Source organism: Streptopelia decaocto (genome assembly GCF_964273445.1).
Source record: "Streptopelia decaocto genome assembly, contig: HAP1_SCAFFOLD_1802, whole genome shotgun sequence".
Classification (NCBI taxonomy): domain Eukaryota; kingdom Metazoa; phylum Chordata; class Aves; order Columbiformes; family Columbidae; genus Streptopelia; species Streptopelia decaocto.
In genome coordinates, this window is record NW_028117289.1 from 2,128 (window position 1) to 28,127 (window position 26,000).

General features: G+C 65.0%; 1 protein-coding gene across 1 annotated transcript; it reads left to right on the forward strand.

Annotated features, from left to right (window-relative positions):
• Positions 1–268: 268 nt before the first annotated feature.
• On the forward strand, positions 269–25,296 carry LOC309451804 (serine/threonine-protein kinase MARK2-like; the record flags this gene model as incomplete). Its single annotated transcript, XM_082076506.1, has 17 exons — positions 269–724; positions 3,577–3,630; positions 3,736–3,784; positions 3,922–3,987; positions 5,554–5,624; positions 5,727–5,783; positions 8,161–8,397; positions 9,705–9,824; positions 11,065–11,164; positions 11,854–11,966; positions 16,415–16,541; positions 17,229–17,422; positions 18,497–18,594; positions 20,120–20,196; positions 21,736–22,009; positions 24,858–24,884; positions 25,130–25,296. Coding segments are annotated over 17 exons (2,169 nt in total), but the record flags the coding sequence as incomplete, so codon positions are not given.
• Between the last annotated feature and the right edge of the window lie 704 nt (positions 25,297–26,000).

Here is a 26,000-nt window from a genome sequence, read left to right on the forward strand (position 1 = left end):
TCTGCTTCACGTTTCGGTTGAGAATCCAACCCCCCCCGCAACCAAAACGCCGCGTTCCCCCCCAGGTTGCGCCACAGTGAAAACGTCCCCCCCCCGCCCCGCCGCTTCCGTTGGTGGTTTCCTCCTATGGGTGGGGAGGGGGGGACCCAAAGCGCCGGCGCCCCCACGTGCGCCTGTTATCTCCGGTGTCACCGGAGCGGTGACAGCGCCTCTCCCCATAAGGAAACACCCTGAGCGTGGCCCCAGATTGGGGTGGGGGGTGTTTTAGGGGGGTTTTGGTGCGGCCGGCTCGGCCGTTTTTGGGGTGAAACCGCGGTTGTGCGAGGGCGCTGTCACCAAACACGGGGGGGGGCGTCACCGGCGTCCCCACCCCGGCCCAGCCCGAAACCGCCGGCGCTTGCGTCAGGTATCGGGGGCGGCTCCCGGGGCGCGGCGCCGGCTCCGGCGCCCGGACTTTGCTCCCGGCTGCACCAACAGCCGCGGGACCCCCCCGAGGAGGGGGGGGGGGGGGCACCCGGTGACCCCGGTGTCACCATCGTGTCCCCCGGTGTCCCCACAGGCGGACGGGAAGGGCGGCGGCAAAGCCAACATGCTGCGGGGCCGCGGCGCCGGAGCGGCGGCCGAGGAACAGCCGCACATCGGCAACTACCGGCTGCTCAAAACCATCGGCAAGGGCAACTTCGCCAAGGTCAAGCTGGCCCGGCACGTCCTGACCGGAAAGGAGGTGAGTGAGCGGCACCGCAATTTGGGGACAGTTCTGGGCTCCTGGTGCTCTCGGTGTCACCGCAATTTGGGGACAGTTCTGGGCTCCTGTTGCTCTCGGTGTCACCGCAACCTGGGGACAGTTCTGGGCTCTTTGTCCCGTGGGTGTCACGACAATTTGGGGACAGTTCTGGGCTCCTGTTGCTCTCAGTGTCACCACAATTTGGTGACAGTTCTGGGCTCCTGTTGCTCTTGGTGTCACCGCAATTTGGGGACAATTCTGGGCTCTTTGTCCTGTTGGTGTCACCGCAACCTGGGGACAGTTCTGGGCTCCTGGTGCTGTTGGTGTCACCGCAATTTGGGGACAGTTCTGGGCTCCTGGTGCTCTTGGTGTCACCACAGTTTGGGGACAGTTCTGGGATCTTTGTCCCGTGGGTGTCACCACAATTTGGGGACAGTTCTGTGCTCCTGGTTCTCTTGGTGTCACCACAACCTGGGGACAGTTCTGGGCTCCTGGTGCTCTCGGTGTCACCAGAAACTGGTGACAGTTTTGTGCTTCTGGTCCCATGGGTGTCACCACAATTTGGGGACAGTTCTGTGCTCCTGGTTCTCTTGGTGTCACCGCAGTTTGGGTTCAGTTCTGGGCTCTTTGTCCCATGGGTGTCACCGCAACCTGGGGACAGTTCTGGGCTCTTGGTGTCACCACAATTTGGGGACAGTTCTGGGCTCCTGATCCTGTTGGTGTCACCGCAGTTTGGGGACAGTTCTGGGCTCCTGGTCCCATGGGTGTCACCACAACCTGGGGACAGTTCTGGGCTCTTTGTCCCGTAGGTGTCACCGCAATTTGGGGACAGTTCTGGGCTCCTGGTGCTCTCGGTGTCACCGCAATTTGGGGACAGTTCTGGGCTCTTTGTCTCCTTGGTGTCACCACAGTTTGGGGACAGTTCTGTGTTCCTGCTCCTCTTGTTGTCACCGCAGTTTGGGGACAGTTCTGGGCTGCTGATCCTGTTGGTGTCACCACAACCTGGGGACAGTTCTGGGCTCCTGGTGCTCTCGGTGTCACCACAATTTGGGGACAGTTCTGGGCTCCTGTTGCTCTCGGTGTCACCGCAATTTGGGGACAGTTCTGGGCTCCTGGTTCTCTTGGTGTCACCACAATTTGGGGACAGTCCTGGGCTCCTGGGCCTGTTGGTGTCACCACAATTTGGGGACAGTTCTGTGTTCCTGCTCCTCTTGTTGTCACCGCAACCTGGGGACAGTTCTGGGCTCCTGGTTCTCTTGCTGTCACCTCAATTTGGGGACAGTCCTGGGCTCCTGGTTCTCTTGGTGTCACCAGAAACTGGTGACAGTTTTGTGCTTCTGGTCCCATGGTTGTCATCACAACCTGGGGACAGTTCTGGGTTCCTGGTCCTGTTGGTGTCACCACAGTTTGGGGACAGTTCTGGGCTCCTGGTGCTCTCGGTGTCACCACAACCTGGGGACAGTTCTGGGCTCCTGGGCCTGTTGGTGTCACCGCAATTTGGGGACAGTTCTGGGCTCTTTGTCCTGTTGGTGTCACCACAATTTGGGGACAGTTCTGGGTTCCTGGTGCTGTTGGTGTCACCACAATTTGGGGACAGTTCTGGGCTCCTGGTTCTCTTGCTGTCACCTCAATTTGGGGACAGTTCTGGGCTCCTGGTGCTCTTGGTGTCACCAGAAATGGTGACAGTTTTGTGCTTCTGGTCCCATGGGTGTCACCACAACCTGGGGACAGTTCTGTGCTCCTGGTGCTCTCAGTGTCACCGCAATTTGGGGACAGTTCTGGGCTCCTGGTGCTCTCAGTGTCACCGCAATTTGGGGACAGTTCTGGGCTCTTTGTCCTGTTGGTGTCACCACCATTTGGGGACAGTTCTGGGCTCCTGGTGCTGTTGGTGTCACCGCAGTTTGGGGACAGTTCTGAGTTCCTGGTCCCATGGGTGTCACCACAACCTGGGGACAGTTCTGGGCTCCTGGTGCTCTCAGTGTCACCACAATTTGGGGACAGTTCTGGGCTCCTGGTGCTCTCGGTGTCACCAGAAACTGGTGACAGTTTTGTGCTTCTGGTCCCATGGGTGTCACCACAATTTGGGGACAGTTCTGGGCTCCTGTTGCTCTCGGTGTCACCACAATTTGGGGACAGTTCTGGGCTCTTTGTCCCGTGGGTGTCACCGCAATTTGGGGACAGTTCTGGGCTCCTGGTGCTGTTGTTGTCACCACAACCTGGGGACGGTTCTGGGTTCCTGGTGCTCTCGGTGTCACCGCAGCTTGGGGACAGTTCTGGGTTCCTGGTTCTCTTGGTGTCACCACAATTTGGGGACAGTTCTGGGCTCCTGGTGCTGTTGGTGTCACCACAATTTGGGGACAGTTCTGGGCTCCTGGTCCCATGGTTGTCACCACAACCTGGGGACAGTTCTGGGCTCCTGGTCCTGTTGCTGTCACCACAATTTGGGGACAGTTCTGGGATCTTTGTCCCGTGGGTGTCACCGCAGTTTGGGGACAGTTCTGAGTTCCTGGTCCCACAGGTGTCACCACAACCTGGGGACAGTTCTGGGCTCCTGGTCCTGTTGTTGTCACCACAATTTGGGGACAGTTCTGGGCTCCTGGTGCTCTCGGTGTCACCGCAACCTGGGGACAGTTCTGGGCTCTTTGTCCCCTGGGTGTCACCACAATTTGGGGACAGTTCTGGGCTCATTGTCCCCTGGGTGTCACTGTAGTTTGGGGACAGTTCTGACCTCATTGTCCCATGGATGTCACCGCAATTTGGGGACACTTCTGTTCTCCGCTTCCCCTGGGTGTCCCCCAATGTCCCCTTTGGTGACACTTGGTGACACCCCCTTCCCCAATGTCCCCCCCCAGGTCGCCGTGAAGATCATTGACAAGACCCAGCTCAACTCCTCCAGCCTACAGAAGGTGAGGGGGGGGGGGGACAAGGGGGTGTCCCCACGGTGTGTCGGGGGGGTGGTGACACTTTTGGGGACACCCACCCCCTTTTGTCACCCCAAATCTCCCTCCCAGCTCTTCCGCGAGGTGCGAATCATGAAGGTCCTGAACCACCCCAACATCGGTGAGCCCCCAAACCCCCCCAGTTATTCACCCCCCGTACCCCCATATCCCCCCCCCACCCCGTGGGGGGGGTCACTCGGGGTCCCCCCCACCCCGTGTCCCCCCCAGTTTCCAGCTCCTGTCCCCCCCAATTCGCAGTGAAGCTGTTCGAGGTGATCGAGACCGACAAGACGCTCTATCTGGTCATGGAATACGCCAGCGGGGGTGAGTTTCCCCCCCCCGGGGGGGGTCGTTTAATTAATTAACACCCCGTTAATTAATTAATTAACACCGCTGATTTAATCACAACAACACCTGGTGAAATTACGGTGTAGTAATTAATGACCATTAGGAATTAAGCACAATTAACACCAGGCTGTGGGTGCCCCTGAACCCCCAAACACCCCCCTGTGGGTGCCCTGAACCCCCAAACACCCCGAGCTGGTTGTGGGTACCCCCGAACCCCCAAACACCCCCCTGTGGGTGCCCTGAACCCCCAAACACCCCCAAACTGGTTGTGGGTGCCCCCGAACCCCCAAACACCCCCAAACTGTGGATGCGCCCGAACCCCCAAACACCCCCACACTGACTGTGGGTGCCCCTGAACCCCCAACCACCCCCACACTGTGGATGCGCCCAAACCCCCAAACACCCCCACACTGTGGGTGCCCCCGAACCTCCAAACACCCCCACACTGGTTGAACCCCCAAACACCCCCATACTGACTGTGGGTGCCCCCGAATCCCCAAACACCCCCACACTGGTTGAACCCCCAAACACCCCCATACTGACTGTGGGTGCCCTGAACCCCCAAACACCCCCACACTGTGGGTGCCCTGAACCCCCAAACACCCCCAAACTGGTTGTGGGTGCCCCCGAACCCCCAAACACCCCCAAACTGTGGATGCGCCCGAACCCCCAAACACCCCCACACTGACTGTGGGTGCCCCCGAACCCCCAAACACCCCCCTGTGGGTGCCCTGAACCCCCAAACACCCCCACACTGACTGTGGATGCGCCCGAACCCCCAAACACCCCCACACTGTGGGTGCCCCGAACCCCCAAACACCCCCACACTGACTGTGGGTGCCCCTGAACCCCCAAACACCCCCAAACTGGTTGTGGGTGCCCCCGAACCCCCAAACACCCCCACACTGTGGGTTCCCTGAACCCCCAAACACCCCCCTGTGGGTGCCCCGAACCCCCAAACACCCCCACACTGACTGTGGGTTCCCCTGAACCCCCAAACACCCCCACACTGTGGGTGCCCCGAACCCCCAAACACCCCCACACTGTGGGTGCCCCTGAACCCCCAAACACCCCCCTGTGGGTGCCCTGAACCCCCAAACACCCCCACACTGTGGATGCGCCCGAACCCCCAAACACCCCCATGCTGACTGTGGGTGCCCCCGAACCCCCAAACACCCCCACACTGGTTGAACCCCCAAACACCCCCACGCTGACTGTGGGTGCCCCCGAACCCCCAAACACCCCCCTGTGGGTGCCCCGAATCCCCAAACACCCCCACGCTGACTGTGGGTGCCCCCGAACCCCCAAACACCCCCACGCTGACTGTGGGTGCCCCTGAACCCCCAAACACCCCCCTGTGGGTGCCCTGAACCCCAAACACCCCAAACTGGTTGTGGGTGCCCCAAACCCCCAAACACCCCCCTGTGGGTGCCCTAAACCCCCAACACCCCCACACTGTGGGTGCCCCCGAAGCCTCGAGACCCCCCACCCTGTTTTGGGGTGCCCAGAGGGGGGTGTCACCCCCTTTTTGTGTCCCCATAGGTGAAGTTTTCGACTACCTGGTGGCCCACGGGCGGATGAAGGAGAAAGAAGCTCGAGCCAAGTTCCGCCAGGTGGGGTGCGATCCGGGGTGGGGGGGTCATGGGGGGGTTTTGGGGGGGTTTTGGGGTCCCTCAATGGTGGGGCCCCCCCCTGACGCCCCCGCTGTCCTGCAGATAGTATCAGCCGTGCAGTATTGCCACCAGAAGTTCATCGTGCACAGGGACCTCAAGGTGAGGACACCCCCAAACTGCACCTGGGGACCCCCAAACAGCACCCGGACCCCCTGGGACCCCCAAGCAGCACCCGGGGACCCCCAAACAGCACCCGGACCCCCCTGGGACCCCCAAACAGCACCCGGGGACCTCCAAACAGCACCCGGACCCCCCTGGGACCCCCAAACAGCACCCGGGGACCTCCAAACAGCACCCGGACCCCCCTGGGACCCCAAACAGCACCCGGACCCCCCAAACAGCACTGGGATCTCCTGAGACCCCCAAACAGCCCCCAGACCTCCCCGGGACCCCCAAAGAGCCCCCAGACCCTCCTGGGACCCCCAAACAGCCCCCAGACCCCCAAACACCCCCCAGCCCCTCCTGAGCCCCCCTGGGACCCCCAAACACCCCCCTGGGACCCTGGGATCCCCAAACAGCCCCCAGCCCCCCCTGAGCCCCACCCTGGGACCCCCAGACCCTCCTGGGACCCCCAACAGGCCCCAGACCCCCCTGACCCCGCCCTGGGACCCCCAAACACCCCCCTGGGAGCCCCAAACACCCCCAAACAGCCCCCAGACCCTCCTGGGACCCCCAAACAGCCCCCAGACCCACAAACCCTCCTGAGACCCCCAAACATCCCCAGACCCCCAAACAGCCCCCTCTGGGACCCCCAAACACCCCCCAGCCCCCCTGAGCCCCCCCCTGGGACCCCCAAACACCCCCCTGGGATCCCCAGACCCCCCTGGGACCCCCAACACCCCCCTGGGATCCCCAGACCCCCCTGGGACCCCAAACACCCCCCTGGGATCCCCAGACCCCCCTGGGACCCCCAAACACCCCCCTGGGACCCCAGACCTCCCCGAGATCCTCAAACATCCCCCAGCCCCCCTTGAGCCCCCCCTGGGACCCCCAAACACCCCCTTGGGACCCCCAAACACCCGCCTGGGACCCCAGACCCTCCTGGGACCCCCAAACATCCCCAGACCTGCTGGAATCCCCAAACAGCCCCCAGACCCCCAAACGCCCCCCTGGGACCCCCAAACACCCCCTTGGGACCCCCAAACAGCCCCAGACCCCCAAACAGCCCCAAACCCTCCTGGACCCCCAAACATCCCCAGACCTCCGGGACCCCCAAACCCTCCTGGGACCCCCAGACCGCCCTGGGACCCCCAAACACCCCCCAGACCCCTTCTGGAACCCCCAAACAGCCCCCAGCACCCCCCAAAACACCCCCCTGGGACCCCCAGACCCGCCTGGGACCCCCCAAACAGCCCCCAGCCCCCAAACGCTCCTGGGACCCCCAAACATCCCCAGACTGCCAAACAGCCCCCAGACCCCCAAACACCCCCCAGCCCCCTCTGAGCCCCCCTTGGGACCCCCAAACACCCCCCAGCCCCCCCTGAGCCCCCCATGGGACCCCCAAACACCCCCTTGGGACCCCCAGACCCTTCTGGGACCCCCAAACATCCCCAGACCTGCTGGAATCCCCAAACAGCCCCAGACCCCCAAACGCTCCTGGGACCCCCAAACACCCCCCAGCCCCCCCTGAGCCCCCTCTGGGATCCCCAAACACCCCCCTGGGATCCCCAAACACCCCCCTGGGACCCCCAAACACCCCCTGGGACCCCCAGACCCTCCTGGGACCCCCAAACACCCCCCAGCCCCCCCAACACCCCCTGGGACCCCCAAACACCCCCTTGGGACCCCCAGACCCCCCTGGGACCCCCAAACACCCCCCAGACCCCTTCTGGACCCCCAAACAGCCCCCAGCACCCCCCCAAACACCCCCCTGGGACCCCCAAACACCCCCCTGGGACCCCCAGACCCGCCTGGGACCCCCAAACAGCCCCCAGCCCCCAAACGCTCCTGGGACCCCCAAACATCCCCAGACCCCCAAACAGCCCCCAGACCCCCAAACACCCCCCAGCCCCCTCTGAGCCCCCCATGGGACCCCCAAACACCCCCCTGGGACCCCCAGACCTCCCGAGATCCTCAAACATCCCCCAGCCCCCCCCTGAGCCCCCCCTGGGACCCCCAAACACCCCCTTGGGACCCCCAAACATCCCCAGACCTGCTGGAATCCCCAAACAGCCCCAGACCCCCAAACCCTCCTGGGACCCCCAAACATCCCCAGACCCCCAAACAGCCCCCTCTGGGACCCCCAAACACCCCCCAGCCCCCCCTGAGCCCCCCATGGGACCCCCAAACACCCCCTTGGGACCCCCAGACACGCCTGGGACCCCCAGACCCCCCTGGAACCCCCAAACATCCCCAGACCTGCTGGAATCCCCAAGCCCTCCTGAGACCCCCAAACCCTCCTGGGACCCCCAAACCCCCCCAAACCCCCCAAACTCCCCCATAACCCCCCCATAACCCTCCCCCCTCCCCCCTTTAGGCCGAGAACCTGCTCCTGGACGCCGACATGAACATCAAAATCGCCGATTTTGGCTTCAGCAACGAATTCACCTTCGGCAACAAACTGGACACGTTTTGTGGGTCCCCCCCCTACGCCGCCCCCGAACTGTTCCAGGGCAAGAAATACGACGGCCCCGAGGTTGATGTATGGAGCCTGGGGGTCATCCTATACACCCTGGTCAGCGGCTCCCTGCCCTTCGACGGGCAGAACTTGAAGGTGACGCGGCGTTTTGGGGGTCCCGAACCCCCCAAACAGCCCCCGGACCCCCCTGGGACCCCCAAACAGCCCCAGACCTCCAAACAAACATCCCCAGACCTCCAAACAGCCCCCAAACAAACACCCCCCTGGGACCCCCAAACAAACACCCCCCTGGGACCCCCAAACAGCCCCAGACCTCCAAACAGCCCCCAAACTAACACCCCCCTGGGACCCCCAAACTAACACCCCCCTGGGACCCCCAAACATCCCCAGACCTCCAAACAGCCCCCAAACAAACACCCGCCTGGGACCCCCAAACACCCCCCTGGGACCCCCCAAACAGACATCCCCCTGGGACCCCCAAACAGACATCCCCCTGGGACCCCCAAACACCCCCAGACCTCCAAACAGCCCCCAAACAAACACCCCCCTGGGCCCCCCAAACAACACCCCCCTGGGACCCCCAAACATCCCCAGACCTCCAAACAGCCCCCAAACAACACCCCTGTGGGACCCCCAAACAACACCCCCCTGGGACCCCCAAACAACACCCCCCTGGGACCCCCAAACAACACCCCCCTGGGACCCCCCAAACACCCCCCTGGGACCCCCAAACATCCCCAGACCTCCAAACACCCCCTGGGACCCCCAAACATCCCCAGACCCCAAACAGCCCCCAGACCCCCCTGGGACCCCCAAACACCCCCCTGGGATCCCCAAACATCCCCAGACCTCCAAACAGCCCCCAAACAAACACCCCCCTGGGACCCCCAAAAAAACACCCCCCTGGACCCCCAAACACCCCCCTGGGACCCCCAAACAAACACCCCCCTGGGACCCCCAAACAACACCCCCCTGGGACCCCCAAACAAACACCCCCCTGGGACCCCCAAACAACACCCCCCTGGGACCCCCAAACAAACACCCCCCTGGGACCCCCAAACAACACCCCCCTGGGACCCCCAAACAAACACCCCCCTGGGACCCCCAAACAAACACCCCCCTGGGACCCCCAAACATCCCCAGACCTCCAAACAGCCCCCAAACAAACACCCCCCTGGGACCCCCAAACAAACAACCCCCTGGGACCCCCAAACAAACATCCTCAGACCTCCAAACACCCCCCTGGGACCCCCAAACAACAGCCCCTGGGACCCCCAAACAAACATCCCCAGACCTCCAAACAGCCCCCAAACAACACCCCCCTGGGACCCCCAAACAACACCCCCCCGGGACCCCCAAACAACCCCCAGAATGGCCCTGGAACCCCCAGAATGGTGTTTGGGGTGTTGCGGGTGTTGGGGTGACGGTGTTTGCGGCTGTAGGAGCTGCGCGAGCGGGTGTTGCGGGGGAAGTACCGGATCCCCTTCTACATGTCGACCGACTGTGAGAACCTGCTCAAGAAGTTTCTCATCCTTAATCCCACCAAGAGGGGGACGCTGGAGGTGAGGGACCCCCAAAATGGGGATGGGGACCCCCAAAATGGGGATGAGGACCCCCTCAAAATAGGGCAGGGACCCCCAGAATGGGGATGGGGACCCCCAAAATGGGGATGGGGACCCCTCAAAATAGGGCAGGGACCCCCAGAATGGGGATGGGGACCCCCAAAATGGGGATGGGGACCCCTCAAAATAGGGCAGGGACCGCCAGAATGGGGATGGGGACCCCCAAAATGGGGATGGGGACCCCCCAAAATAGGGCAGGGACCCCCAAAGTGGGGATGGGGAACCCAAAATAGGGCGGGGACCCCCAAAATGGGGATGGGGAACCCAAAATAGGGCAGGGACCCCCAGAATGGGGATGGGGACCCCCAGAATGGGGATGGGGAACCCCAAAATGGGGATGGGGAACCCAAAATGGGGATGGGGAACCCAAAATAGGGTGGGGACCCCCAGAATGGGGATGGGGACCCCCAAAGTGGGGATGGGGAACCCCAAAATGGGGATGGGGAACCCAAAATGGTGATGGGGACCCCCCAAAATAGGGCAGGGACCCCCAGAATGGGGATGGGGACCCCCCCAAAAGTGTGATGGGGACCCCCCAAAAGTGTGATGGGGATCCCCCCCAAAAGTGTGATGGGGACCCCCCTGAAAGTGTGATGGGGAACCCCAAAAGTGTGATGGGGACCCCCCCAAAATGGTGATGGGGACCCCCCCAAAAGTGTTATGGGGAACCCCAAATGGTGATGGGGACCCCCCAAAGTAGGGCAGGGACCCCCAGAATGTGGATGGGGACCCCCCCAAAAGTGTGATGGGGAACCCCCCAAAAGTGTTATGGGGAACCCCAAAATGGTGATGGGGACCCCCAAAATAGGGCTGGGACCCCTAGAATGGACCTGGGTACCCCCAGAATGGCCCTGGGACCCCAAAACAGCCCTGGGCACCTTCTCTATGATCCCAAGCACCCATGGGACCTTGGACACCCCCAAGAGCACCCCAAAACCCCCAAACAGCCCTGGGACCCCCAGAATGGCCCTGGAACCCCCAAAATAGCCCTGGGACCCCCAGAATGGCCCTGGGACCCCAGAATGCCCCTGGGCACCTTCTGCATGATCCCAAGCACCCATGGGGCCTTGGACACCCCAAGACCCCCAGAATGGCCCTGGGACCCCCCAAACACCTCTGGGACCCCCAAAACAGCCCTGGGACCCCCCCTTTTGTCACCCCACGTGTCCCCCCCCCCCAGCAAATCATGAAGGACCGCTGGATGAACGTGGGGCACGAGGACGACGAGCTCAAGCCCTACGTGGAGCCCGTCCCCGACTACAAGGACCCGCGCAGGACAGGTGGGGACCCCCCCGACACCCCCCTGTCATTTTGGGGGGGGTCTTTGAGCCCCCCTCCCGGACGCCTGGGTCCCTCCTGGACGCCTGGGTCCCCTGGTTGGGTGGGGGGTGAGATCCTGTGGGGTACCCGGACGCCTGGGTCCCCTGGTTGGGTGGGGGGTGAGATCCTGTGGGGTGTCCCGGACGCCTGGGTCCCTTGGTTGGGTTGGGGGGTGATGTTCTTTGTGGGTGTGGGGGGGGTCCCGGACGCCTGGGTCCCCTGGTTGGGTGGGGGTGAGGTCTAGTGGGGCGTCCCGGACGCCTGGGTCCCCTGGTTGGGTTGGGGGGTGATGTTCTTTGTGGGTGTGGGGGGGGTCCCGGACGCCTGGGTCCCCTGGTTGGGTGGGGGGGTGACATCCTGTGGGGTGTCCCGGACGCCTGGGTCCCCTGGTTGGGTGGGGGTGAGATCCTGTGGGGTGTCCCGGACGCCTGGGTCCCTTGGTTGGGTTGGGGGGTGATGTTCTTTGTGGGTGTATGGGGGGGTCCCGGACGCCTGGGTCCCCTGGTTGGGTGGGGGGTGATGTCCCGTGGGGTGTCCCGGACGCCTGGGTCCCCTGGTTGGGTGGGGGTGAGGTCCTGTGGGGTGTCCCGGACGCCTGGGTCCCTCCCGGACGCCTGGGTCCCTCCCGGACGCCTGGGTCCCTCCGCAGAGCTGATGGTGTCCATGGGCTACACGAGGGAGGAGATCCAGGAGTCACTGGTGGGCCAGAAGTACAACGAGGTGATGGCCACGTACCTGCTGCTGGACCACAAGAGCTCCGAGGTGCGGGGGGACCCCGAAAATGGGGGGGGACACCCCAAAATCTTCCCTTTGGACCCAAACGGCTTCAATGTGGACCCAAACGGCTTCAGTTTGGACCCAAACAGCTTCAATTTGGCCCCAAACTTGGGGGTTGCGACCCCAAAAGTGTTGAACTTGGGGCCCCAGAATGGGGGTGGGACCCCAAGAATGGGGGTGGGACCCCAAAAATGGGGGTGGGACACCCCAAAATCTTCCCTTTGGACCAAACGGCTTCAGTTTGGCCCCAAAAAGCTTCAATTTGGCCCCAAACTTGGGGGTTGGGACCCCAAAAGTGTTGAACTTGGAGCCCAAAAGTGTTGAACTTGGGGCCCAAAAGTGTTGAACTTGGGGCCCCAGAATGGGGGTGGGACCCCAAGAATGGGGGTGGGACCCCAAAAATGGGGGTGGGACACCCCAAAATCTTCCCTTTGGACCCAAACGGCTTCAATGTGGACCCAAAAAGCTTCAATTTGGCCCCAAACTTGGGGGTTGCGACCCCAAAAGTGTTGAACTTGGGGCCCAAAAGTGTTGAACTTGGGGCCCCAGACGGGGGTGGGACCCCAAGAATGGGGGGGGACACCCCAAAATCTTCCCTTTGGACCCAAACGGCTTCAATTTGGACCCAAACAGCTTCAATTTGGACCCAAAAAGCTTCAATTTGGCCCCAAACTTGGGGGTTGCGACCCCAAAAGTGTTGAACTTGGGGCTCAAAAGTGTTGAACTTGGGGCCCCAGAGTGGGGGTGGGACCCCAAGAATGGGGGTGGGACCCCAAAAATGGTGGGGGGACACCCCAAAATCTTCCCTTTGGACCCAAACGGCTTCAATGTGGACCCAAACGGCTTCAATTTGGCCCCAAACTTGGGGGTTGCGACCCCAAAAGTGTTGAACTTGGGGCCCAAAAGTGTTGAACTTGGGGCCCCAGACGGGGGTGGGACCCCAAAAATGGTGGGGGGACACCCCAAAATCTTCCCTTTGGACCCATTGGACCCAAAAATCTTCAATTTGGACCCAAACAGCTTCAATTTGGCCCCAAACTTGGGGGTTGGGACCCCAAAAGTGTTGAACTTGGGGCCCAAAAGTGTTGAACTTGGGGCCCCAGAACGGGGGTGGGACCCCAAGAATGGGGGTGGGACCCCAAGAATGGGGGTGGGACCCCGAGAATGGGGGGGGGACGTCCCTAGATGGGGGTCACCCCCATAATATTGAATTGGGACCCTAAATGGGGGGTGGGAGCCCAAAAATGGGGTGGGCACTGTCCCTTGTTCCCCTATGTGCCCCATCCCTGTCCCCATATGTCCCTTGTCCCCATATGTCCCTTGTCCCCATATGCGCTGTCCCCATATGTCCCTTGTCCCCATATGTGTCTCATCCCCACATGTGCCCTCGCCCTGTCCCCATATGCGCCCTGTCCCCACCTGTCCCTTGTCCCCATTTGCACCCTGTCCCCACCTGTCCCCAGCTGTCCCCAGCTGTCTCTTGTCCCCATCTGTGCCCTGTCCCTTGTCCCCACCTGTCCCTTGTCCCTATTTGCACCCTGTCCCCATATGTCCCCAGCTGTGCTCTGTCCCCACCTGTCCCCACCTGTCCCCACCTGTCCCCACCTGTCCCCACCTGTCCCCACCTGTCCCTTGTCCCCACCTGTCCCTTGTTGCTGTCCCCACCTGTCCCCACCTGTCCCCACCTGTCCCCACCTGTCCCCACCTGTCCCTTGTCCCCACCTGTCCCTTGTCCCCACCTGTCCCTTGTTGCTGTCCCCACCTGTCCCCACCTGTCCCCACCTGTCCCCACCTGTCCCCACCTGTCCCTTGTCCCCACCTGTCCCTTGTCCCCACCTGTCCCTTGTTGCTGTCCCCACCTGTCCCCACCTGTCCCCACCTGTCCCCACCTGTCCCCACCTGTCCCTTGTCCCCACCTGTCCCTTGTTGCTGTCCCCACCTGTCCCCACCTGTCCCCACCTGTCCCCACCTGTCCCCACCTGTCCCTTGTCCCCACCTGTCCCCACCTGTCCCTTGTCCCCAGCTGTCCCCTGTCCCTTGTTGCTGTCCCCACCTGTCCCCACCTGTCCCCACCTGTCCCCACCTGTCCCTTGTCCCCACCTGTCTGTTGTCGCTGTCCCCTATCCCTGTATGTCCCCTATCCCTGTATGTCCCCTATCCCCATCTGTCATCTGTCCCTTGTCCCCATCTGTCCCCTATCCCATCATGTCCCTTGTCCCCACCTGTCCCTTGTTCCCACCTGTCCCCACCTGTCCCTTGTCCCCATCTGTCATCTGTCCCTTGTCCCCATCTGTCCCCTATCCCATCATGTCCCTTGTCCCCACCTGTCCCTTGTTGCTGTCCCCTATCCCTGTATGTCCCCTATCCCTGTATGTCCCCTGTCCCCACCTGTCCCTTGTCCCCACCTGTCCCTTGTCCCCACCTGTCCGTTGTTGCTGTCCCCTATCCCTGTATGTCCCCTATCCCCATCTGTCACCTGTCCCTTGTCCCCACCTGTCCCCACCTGTCCCTTGTCCCCATCTGTCCCCTGTCCCCACTTGTCCCTTGTCCCCACCTGTCCCTTGTCGCTGTCCCCTATCCCTGTCCCCTATCCCTGTATGTCCCCTATCCCCATCTGTCATCTGTCCCTTGTCCCCACCTGTCCCCTATCCCATCATGTCCCTTGTCCCCACCTGTCCCATGTCCCCACCTGTCCCTTGTTGCTGTCCCCACCTGTCCCTTGTCGCTGTCCCCACCTGTCCCTTGTCCCCACCTGTCCCCACCTGTCCCTTGTCCCCACCTGTCCCTTGTCCCCACCTGTCCGTTGTTGCTGTCCCCTATCCCTGTATGTCCCCTATCCCCATCTGTCACCTGTCCCTTGTCCCCACCTGTCCCCACCTGTCCCTTGTCCCCATCTGTCCCCTGTCCCCACTTGTCCCTTGTCCCCACCTGTCCCTTGTCGCTGTCCCCTATCCCTGTCCCCTATCCCTGTATGTCCCCTATCCCCATCTGTCATCTGTCCCTTGTCCCCACCTGTCCCCTATCCCATCATGTCCCTTGTCCCCACCTGTCCCATGTCCCCACCTGTCCCTTGTTGCTGTCCCCACCTGTCCCTTGTCGCTGTCCCCACCTGTCCCTTGTCCCCACCTGTCCCCACCTGTCCCTTGTCCCCACCTGTCCCCACTTGTCCCTTGTCCCCACTTGTCCCTTGTCCCCACCTGTCCGTTGTCGCTGTCCCCACCTGTCCCCACTTGTCCCTTGTCCCCACCTGTCCCTTGTCCCCACCTGTCCCCACCTGTCCCTTGTCCCCACCTGTCCCCACCTGTCCCCACCTGTCCCCACCTGTCCCTTGTCCCCACCTGTCCCTTGTCGCTGTCCCCTATCCCTGTCCCCTATCCCTGTATGTCCCCTATCCCCATCTGTCATCTGTCCCTTGTCCCCATCTGTCCCCACCTGTCCCTTGTCCCCACCTGTCCCTTGTCCCCACCTGTCCCTTGTCGCTGTCCCCACCTGTCCCCACCTGTCCCTTGTCCCCACCTGTCCGTTGTCGCTGTCCCCTATCCCTGTCCCCTATCCCTGTATGTCCCCTGTCCCCATCTGTCATCTGTCCCTTGTCCCCATCTGTCCCCTATCCCATCATGTCCCTTGTCCCCACCTGTCCCTTGTTGCTGTCCCCTATCCCTGTATGTCCCCTGTCCCCACCTGTCCCTTGTCCCCACCTGTCCCTTGTCCCCACCTGTCCCTTGTCCCCACCTGTCCCTTGTTGCTGTCCCCTATCCCTGTATGTCCCCTGTCCCCACCTGTCCCTTGTTGCTGTCCCCTATCCCTGTATGTCCCCTGTCCCCACCTGTCCCTTGTCCCCACCTGTCCCTTGTCCCCACCTGTCCGTTGTTGCTGTCCCCACCTGTCCCCACTTGTCCCTTGTCCCCACCTGTCCGTTGTCGCTGTCCCCTATCCCTGTCCCCTATCCCTGTATGTCCCCTGTCCCCATCTGTCATCTGTCCCTTGTCCCCACCTGTCCCCACCTGTCCCTTGTCCCCACCTGTCCCCACCTGTCCCTTGTCCCCACCTGTCCCTTGTCCCCACCTGTCCCTTGTCCCCATCTGTCCCCTATCCCTGTATGTCCCCTGTCCCCACCTGTCCCTTGTTGCTGTCCCCACCTGTCCCTTGTCCCCACCTGTCCCCACCTGTCTCTTGTTCCCACCTGTCCCCACCTGTCCCCTGTCCCCATCTGTCCCCTATCCCCCCATGTCCCTTGTCCCCACCTGTCCCCGTGCCATCACCTCCCATCCCCAACCCTGCCGCCTCAGTCCCCCCATCTTGGCGCATCCCCCCATCTCCCCTCCCACCCCACACCCCCGTGTCCCCCCATGTCCCCCCATGTCCCCCCATGTCCCCCCATGTCCCCCCATGTCCCCCATGTCCCCCATGTCCCCATGTCCCCATGTCCCCAGCTGGAGGACGGGCTGTCCCTGAAGCCGCGGGCGGCGGTGGAGCCGCCCAACCCCCCGGGCCCATCCCCCGCGCACAAGGTGCAGCGCAGCGTCTCGGCCAACCCCAAACGCCGCGTCAGCGACCAGGGTGAGCCCCCGGACGCCTGGGTCCATGGCGGGGCCGGGGGGGGGGCGGGGGGGTCTGCCCCGGACGCCTGGGTCCCTTGGTTGGGTGGGGGTGAGGTCCTGTGGGGTACCCGGACGCCTGGGTCCATGGCAGGGCCGGGGTGGGGGGTCTGCCCCGGACGCCTGGGTCCCCCTCCCGGATGCCTGGGTCCCTTGGTTGGGTGGGGGGTGAGGTCCTGTGGGGTGTCCCGGACGCCTGGGTCCCCTGGTTGGGCAGGGGGTGATGTCCTTTGTGGGTGTGGGGGGGGTCCCGGACGCCTGGGTCCCCTGCTTGGGTGGGGACTGAGGTCCTCTGTGGGTGTGGGGGGGTCCCGGACGCCTGGGTCCCCTGGTTGGGTGGGGGTGACATCCTGTGGGGTGTCCCGGACGCCTGGGTCCCTCCCGGACGCCTGGGTCCCCTGGTTGGGTGGGGGGTGAGGTCCTTTGTGGGGGTGCATGAGGGTCCCGGACGCCTGGGTCCCCTGGTTGGGCGGGGGGTGAGGTCTGGTGGGGGATCCCGGACGCCTGGGTCCCCTCATTGAGCACGGTCTGAGGTCCTTCGGGGGATCCCGGACGCCTGGGTCCCTGCGGGTGGGAGGGGGTGAAGCGGGGGGTCCCTATGACTTTGGGGTCCCATCCCCAGCCTCCATTTGTCCGTCTGTCCCCCCAGCCGGTCTGTCCATCCCCCCCTCGGCCTCCTATTGTAAGAAGACGCAGGCGGCCAATGCGGAGAACAAGCGAGGAGGAGGAGGAGGAGGGGGGGGCGAGGAAGACGGGGGGCGGCGGGCGGGCAGCACCGCCAAGGTGCCCCCCAGCCCCCTGCCCAGCCTGGACAGAGCCAAGGGCACCCCCTCCCCATCCACGGTGAGCGGGGGGCGCCCGGACGCCTGGGTCCCCAGACACCTGGGTCCCCGGACGCCTGGGTCCCCTGCTTTGACGGGGCAAGGGTTGGGGTGGGGGTCCCGGACGCCTGGGTCCACTGCTTGGAAGGGGATGAGGTGTGGTGGGGGGGTCCCGGACGCCTGGGTCCCCTGGTTGGGTGGGGGGGTGATGTCCTTTGTGGGTGGGGGGGGGTCCCGGACGCCTGGGTCCCCTGATTGGGTGGGGGTGAGGTCTGGTGGGGGGTCCCGGACGCCTGGGTCCCCTGGTTGGGTGGGGGTGAGACCCTGTGGGGTGTCCCGGACGCCTGGGTCCCCTGGTTGGGTGGGGGGTGAGACCCTGTGGGGTGTCCCGGATGCCTGGGTCCCCTGGTTGGGTGGGGGGGGGTAAGGTCCTTTGTGGGGGTGCATGGGGGTCCCGGACGCCTGGGTCCCCTGGTTCGGTTGGGGGGTGATGTTCTTTGTGGGTGTGGGGGGGGTCCCGGACGCCTGGGTCCCCTGGTTGGGTGGGGGTGAGATCCTGTGGGGTGTCCCGGACGCCTGGGTCCCCTGGTTGGGTGGGGGGGGGTAAGGTCCTTTGTGGGGGTGCATGGGGGTCCCGGACGCCTGGGTCCCCTGGTTCGGTTGGGGGGTGATGTTCTTTGTGGGTGGGGGGGGGGTCCCGGATGCCTGGGTCCCCTGGTTGGGTGGGGGGTGATGTCCTTTTGGGGTGTGGGGGGTCCCGGACGCCTGGGTCCCCTGGTTGGGTGGGGGGTGATGTCCTTTGTGGGTGTGGGGGGGGTCCCGGACGCCTGGGTCCCCTGATTGGGTGGGGGGTGAGGTCCTATGGGGTGTCCCGGACGCCTGGGTCCCCTGGTGGGTGGGTGCTGAGACCCTTTGTGGGTGTGGGGGCTTCCCGGACGCCTGGGTCCCCTTGAGGTTGGGAGCAGAGGGTCCCATCCCCCCAACCCCCATTTCCCTCAAGGGCCCCCAGACTCCTGTGGGCCCCCAAACCCTCGGCGCTTTGGGGGGGCCCCTCGGGCTCCGCCCCCAGCCCCCCAATGTCCCGTTGCCCCCCCAGAACAGCGTCCTGTCCACCGGCACCACCCGCAGCCGCAACTCCCCCCTGCTGGAGCGGGCGGGGCTGGCCCAGAGCCCCCTGCAGAACGGCAAGGACAGGTACCCCAACATGGGGACCCCCTTCCCATCCCCGTCCCGTGGGGGAACCCCCCTTCCCATCCCCGTCCCATGGGTGGGGGGCACCCCAAGGACCCCCCTTCCCATCCCCATCCCATCGGGGGCACCCTAGGGACCCCCTTTCCATCCCCATCCCCATGGGGAACCCCCTTTCCATCCCCAGGGACCCCCCTCTCCATCCCCATCCCATGGGGGGGAACCCCAGGGACCCCCCTTCCCATCCTCAGGGGGACCCCCCGTTCCACCCCCATCCCATGTTTGGGGACTCTAGGGACCCCCCTTTCCACCTCCATCCCCAGGGGGGACCCCCTTTCTATCCCCAGGGACCCCCCTTTTCATCCCCATCCCATGTGGGGACCCCCCCTTCCCATCCCCATCCCATGTTTGGGGACCCCAGGGACCCCCCTTTCCATCCCCATCCCCAGGGGGACCCCACTTTCCATCCCCAGGGGGACCCCCCTTTCCATCGCCATCCCTTGAGGGACCCCCCTTTCCATCCCCATCCCATGGTGGGGAACCCCAGGGACCCCCCTTTCCATCCCCATCCCATGTTTGGGGCCCCCCTTTCCACCCCCGTCCCATGGAGAGACCCCAGGGACCCCCCCTTTTCCATCCCCATCCCATGGGTGGGGGCACCCCAAGGACCCCCCTTTCCATCCCATGGGTGGGGGCACCCCAAGGACCCCCCTTTCCATCCCCATCCCATGGGTGGGGGGCACCCCAAGGACCCCCCTTTCCATCCCTGTCCCATGGGGGGAACCCCCTTTCTATCCCCATCCCATGGGTGGGGGCACCCCAAGGACCCCCCTTTCCATCCCCATCCCATGGGGGGAACCCCCTTTCCATCCCCATCCCATGTTTGGGGACTCCAGGGACCCCCCTTTCCATCCCCATCCCATGGGTGGGGGGACCCCAAGGTCCCCCCTTTTCCATCCCCATCCCATGGGGGGGACCCCAGGGACCCCCCTTTCCATCCCCATCCCATTGAGGGGCCCCCCTTTCCATCCCCATCCCCGGGGGGGTCCCCCCTTCCCATCCCCATCCCATGGGGGGCCCCCCCTTTCCACCCCCGTCCCATGGAGAGACCCCAGGGACCCCCCCTTTTCCATCCCCATCCCATGGGGGGGACCCCAGGGACCCCCTTTCCATCCCCATCCCATGGGGGCACCCCCCTTTCCATCCCCATCCCATGGGTGGGGACTCCAGGGACCCCCCTTTCCATCCCCATCCCGTGGGTGGGGGGACCCCAAGGACCCCCTCTTTCCATCCCATGGGTGGGGGCACCCCAAGGACCCCCCTTTCCATCCCCATCCCATGTGGGGACCCCCCTTTCCATCCCCATCCCATGTTTGGGGACCCCAAGGAGCCCCCTTTCCATCCCCATTCCGTGGGTGGGGGGCACCCCAAGGACCCCCCTTTTCCATCCCCATCCCATGTTTGGGGACCCCAGGCCCCCCCTTTCCACCCCGCGCCCCCATAACCCCCCTGCCCCCCGTTTTCTCCCCAGCCGCCCCTCCCCCGGGGTGCCCCCCGCTCCCGCCAGCACCCGAAACCCGACGCCCCCAGCGAGCCCCCCCGGCCCAGGTAAGGACCCCCCCACACCCCCCATGGGGGCTCCGTGTTCTGGGGGGACCCCCGGGAGGGTTTGGGGGGGGTCCCCGTGTGCTGACCCCCCGCTGTCATTTGGGGTGACTTGGGGGGCTGGTGTCCCCTCCCTGGCCCCCCCCAATGTGTCCCCAGGGGTTTGGGGTGACATTGTGTCCCTGGGGGGCTGTGGGGTGACAGTGGGGGTCCTTAGGGTGACAGTGCAGCCCTGGGGGTCCCTGGGGTGACATTGTGTCCCTGGGGGTCCCTGGGGGGTCTGTGGGGTGACAAGGGGTCCCTAAGATGACAAGGGGTCCTTGGGGGGTCCCTGGGGTGCCAGGGGGTCCCTGGGGGTCCCTGTGGGAACTGTGGGTCCCTGGGGGGGCTGTGGGGTGACAGGGGGTCCCTGAGATGACAAGGGGTCCCTGGGGGTCCTTGGGGGGTCCCTGGGGTGACAGTGCATCCCTGGGGGTCCCTATGGGGACTGGGGGTCCCTGCGGGGGCTGTGGGGTGACAGTGGGTCCCTGGGGGTCCCTGTGGGAACTGTGGGGTGACAGGGGGTCCCTGAGATGACAAGGGGTCCCTGGGGGTCCTTGGGGGGACCCTGGGGTGACAGGGGGTCCCTGGGGGGGCTATGGGTTGACAGTGGGTCCCTGGGGTAACTGTGGGGTGACAGTGGGGATCCTTAGGGTGACAGTGTGTCCCTGGGGGGGCTGTGGGGTGACAGGGGGGGTCCTTAGGGTGACAGTGTGTCCCTGAGGGGGGCTGTGGGGTGACAGGGGGTCCCTGGGGGTCCTTGGGGTGACAGTGGGTCCCTGGGGGGGCTGTGGGGTGACAGGGGGTCCCTGGGGGTCCCTTGGGGGGGGCTATGGGGTGACAGTGGGTCCCTGGGGGTCCCTGTGGGGACTGTGGGGTGACAGGGGGTCCCTGGGGATCCTTGGGGGTCCTTGGGGGGTCCCTGGGGTGACAGGGGGTCCCTGGGGGGGCTGTGGGGTGACAGTGGGGGTCCTTAGGGTGACAGGGGGTCCCTGTGGGTGCCATTTGGTGACACCCCCCCCCATGTCCCCGCAGCGTCCCCCTCTGCGCACAACGTTCCTGGGGGGGCTGTGGGGTGACAGGGGGTCCCTGAGAGACAAGGGGTCCTTGGGGGGTCCCTGGGGTGACAGTGCATCCCTGGGGGTCCCTGTGGGGACTGTGGGGTGACAGGGGGTCCCTGGGGTGACAGTGGGTCCCTGTGGGGATTGTGGGGTGACAGTGGGGGTCCTTAAGGTGACACTGTGTCCCTGGGGGTCCCTGGGGCAACTGTGGGGTGACAGGGGGTCCCTGGGTGTCCTTGGGGGGTCCCTGGGGGGGTTATGGGGTGACAGTGGGGGTCCTTAAGGTGACAGTGTGTCCCTGGGGGGGCTGTGGGGTGACAGGGGGGTCCTTAGGGTGACAATGGGTCCCTGGGGGGGCTGTGGGGTGACAGGGGGGGTCCTTAGGGTGACAGGGGGTCCCCTCGGGTGCCGTTCGGTGACACCCCCCCCCGTGTCCCCGCAGCGCGGCGCCCCCCCCGCGTCCCCGCGGCGTCCCCCTCGGCTCACAACGTGAGCCAGGCGGGGGCGGAGCGGCCCAACTTCCCGCGGGGGGTGGCCACGCGCAGCACGTTCCACGCGGGGCAGCTGCGGGGGGCGCGGGACCAGCCCCCCCTGCCCTACGCGCTGCCCCCCGCCCTGCCCCCCCCCGGCTCGCCCGCCGCCGCCGGCCCGGGCCGCCGCGGCCCCCCCGCCCCCGCCAGCCTCTTCAGCAAGTTCACCTCCAAGTTCGTGCGCAGGTGAGGGGGGGGCTGGGACCCCCCATGTCCCCACGTGTCCCCCCCCCGTGTCACCTCTGTGACCCCCGTGACCCCCCGGTGTCCCCACATGTCCCCTCTGTGACCCCCCAGTGACCCCCCGTGTCCCCTCTGTGACCCTTGGTGTCCCCACATGTCCCCACATGTCCTCTCTGTGACCCCCGTGACCCCCTGGTGTCCCCACATGTCCCCTCTGTGACCCCCCGTGTCCCCTCTGTGACCCTCCATGACCCCCCGGTGTCCCCACATGTCCCCTCTGTGACCCCCGCTGGCCCCACATGTCCCCCCCGTGATCCCCCGGTGTCCCCTCTGTGACCCCCAGTGTCCCCCCATGTCCCCTCTGTGACCCCCCGTGACCCCTTGTGTCCCCACATGTCCCCTCTGTGATCCCTGGTGTCCCCATGTCCCCTCTGTGACCCCACATGTCCCCTCTGTGACCCCCCGTGACCCCTGGTGTCCCCACATGTCCCCTCTGTGACCCCACATGTCCCCTCTGTGACCCCCCGTGACCCCTGGTGTCCCCACATGTCCCCTCTGTGACCCCACATGTCCCCTCTGTGACCCCCCGTGACCCCTGGTGTCCCCACATGTCCCCTCTGTCCCCCCCTGTGTCCCTACATGTCCCCCCGCCGTGTCCCCTCTGTGACCCCCCGGTGTCCCCCCGGTATCCCCCTGGTGTCACCCTAGTGTCCCCACATGTCCCCTCTGTGACCCCCCGTGTCCCCCTGTGTCCCCCCCGTGTCCCCCTGTGTCCCCTCTGTGACCCACTGGTGACCCCTCTGTGACCCCCGGTGTCCCCTCTGTGACCCCCGCTGGCCCCACATGTCCCCCCGTGATCCCCCGGTGTCCCCTCTGTGACCCCCAGTGTCCCCACATGTCCCCCCTGTGACCCCCCGTGTCCCCCCATGTCCCCTCTGTGACCCCCGGTGTCCCCACATGTCCCCCGTGACCCCCTGGTGACCCCCCGGTGTCCACTCTGTGACCCCCCAGTGTCCCCACATGTCCCTCCCTGACGCCCCGGTGACCCCCCCGTGTCCCCTCTGTGACCCCCGGTGTCCCCACATGTCCCCTCTGTGTCCCCTCTTTGACCCCCGGTGTCCCCACATGTCCCCTCTGTGTCCCCTCTTTGACCCCCGGTGTCCTCACGTGTCCCCTCTGTGATCCCCAGTGACCCCCCCGTGTCCCCTCTGTGACCCCCCGTGTCCCCACATGTCCCCTCTGTGACCCCCGGTGTCCCCACATGTCCCCTCTGTGTCCCCTCTGTGACCCCCCAGTGTCCCCCCCGTGTCCCCTCTGTGACCCGCCCCGTGTCCCCACATGTCCCCTCTGTGACTCACCAGTGACCCCTCTGTGACCCCTCAGTGTCCCCCCATGTCCCCTCTGTGACCCCCAGTGTCTCCCCCGTGTCACCTCTGTGACCCCCCGTGACCCCCGTGACCCCCCGGTGTCCCCACATGTCCCCTCTGTGACCCCCAGTGTCTCCCCGTGTCACCTCTGTGACCCCCCATGACCCCCGTGACCCCCCGGTGTCCCCACATGTCCCCTCTGTGACCCCCCATGACCCCGGTGTCCCCCCGGTGTCCCCTCTGTGACCCTTGGTGTCCCCACATGTCCCCACATGTCCTCTCTGTGACCCCCCGTGACCCCCTGGTGTCCCCACATGTCCCCTCTGTGACCCCCCAGTGACCCCCCGTGTCCCCTCTGTGACCCACTGGTGACCCCTCTGTGACCCCCGGTGTCCCCTCTGTGACCCCCGGTGTCCCCACATGTCCCCTCTGTGACCCCCCATGTCCCCTCTGTGACCCTCAGTGTCCCCACATGTCCCCTTGGTGTCCCCTCTGTGTGTTCCCTCTGTCCCCTTGGTGTCCCCTCAGTGTCCCCTTGTCCCCTCAGGGCTCCCCCCTGTCCCCTCTGTGACCCTGAACCCCCATGTACCCCCCAGTGTCCCCTCAGTGTCCCTTGTCCTCTTAGGGCTCCCCCTGGTGTCTCCTCGGTGTCCCCTCACTGTCCCATTAGTGTCCCCTTGTCCTCTTAGGGCTCCCCCCGGTGTCCCCTCAGTGTCCCCTTGTCCCCTCAGGGCTCCCCCTGTCCCCTCTGTGTCCCCCACGCACATCCCTTTGTCCCCTCCCTGTCCCCTGTGTGTCCCCTCCTGTCCCCTTTGTCCCTCCCGTGTGTCCTTGTCCCCCCAGGCTCCTCCACGTCCCCTCCATGTCCCCTCAGGGCCACTGTCCCCATGTCCCCCCCTCTGTGTGACACCGCAGAGCTGGGGAGGGGACAATTGGGGGGGGGCGCGATAGACACCCGGACGCCTGGGTCCCTTATCCCAACACCATCCCGTTAGTGGGGGGTGGGACACCCGGACGCCTGGGTCCCTTATCCCAACACCATCCCGTTAGTGGGGGGGTGGGACACCCGGACGCCTGGGTCCCTTATCCCAACACCCGGACGCCTGGGTCCCTTATCCCAACACCATCCCGTTAGTGGGGGGGTGGGATACCCGACGCCTGGGTCCCTTATCCCAACACCATCCCATTAGTGGGGGGGTGGGACACCCGGACGCCTGGGTCCCTTATCCAACACCATCCCATTAGTGGGGGGGTGGGACACCCGGACGCCTGGGTCCCTTATCCCAACACCATCCCATTAGTGGGGGGGTGGGACACCCGGACGCCTGGGTCCCTTATCCCAACACCATCCCCATTTGTGGGGCGGGGGGGGATGGGCCACCCGGACGCCTGGGTCCCTGGGGGCGTGGGGGAGGGGGGTGGCCCGGCCCCCTCCTGGCCCCTCCCCCCCCCAACCTCGCCCTCTTTTCTGTTTGTCTTTGTAGAAATCTGTCTTTCAGGTTTGCCAGAAGGTAGGGGCCGTGCCGGACGCCTGGGTCCCCCCCGCATGTCCCCCCCCGGCCCCCTCCCCCACCCCCCATATCGACCCCGCATGGTCCCTCCCCCCGCTCGGCTGTGCGTCCGTCCGTCCGTCCGTCCTCCCTCTGTGTGTGTGTGTGTGTCTGTCTGGCCGCCCGGACGCCTGGGTCCCGTGGCGGGAGGGGGAGGGGATGTGTGTCCCCCCCCCACTCATTTGTGCCCCTTGTTGTCTCTCGAGGAACCCGCACGAGCCCGAGAGCAAAGAGCGGGTGGAGACGCTCCGGTGAGTGCGGGGACGGGGCACCTGCGGGGTCCCCATGGCACCTATGGGGTCCCCATGGCACCTGTGGGGTCCCCATGGGCTCCTTGTGTCACCCCCGGGGTCCCCATGGCACCTATAGGGTCCCTATGGCACCTATGGGGTCCCCATGGGCTCCCCAGGTCACCCCCGGGGTCCCCATGGCACCTATAGGGTCCCCATGGCACCTATGGGGTCCCCATGGGCTCCTTGTGTCACCCCTGGGGTCCCCATAGCACCTATAGGGTCCCCATGGGCTCCCCATGGCACCTATAGGGTTCACATGGCACCTATGGGGTCCCCATGGGCTCCCCGGGTCACCCCCGGGGTCCACATGGCACCTATAGGGTCCCCATGGGCTCTTTGTGTCACCTATAGGGTCCCCATGTCACCTATGGGGTCCCCATGTCACCTATAGGGTCACCCCGGGGTCCCCATGTCACCTATAGGGTCCCCATATCACCTATAGGGTCCCCATGGGCTCCTTGTGTCACCCCTGGGGTCCCCATGTCACCTATAGGGTCCCCATATCACCTATAGGGTCCCCATGGGCTCCTTTTGTCACCCCCGGGGTCCCCATGGCACCTATAGGGTCCCCGTGTCACCTATGGGGTCCCCATGGGCTCCCCGGGTCACCCCCGGGGTCCCAGTGTCACCCCCAGGCTCCCCATGGGCTCCTTGTGTCACCCCCGGAGTCCACATGTCACCTATAGGGTCTCCATGGGCTCCTTTTGTCACCTATAGGGTCCCCATGGCACCTATAGGGTCCCCATGGGCTCCTTGTGTCACCCCTGGGGTCCCCATGGCACCT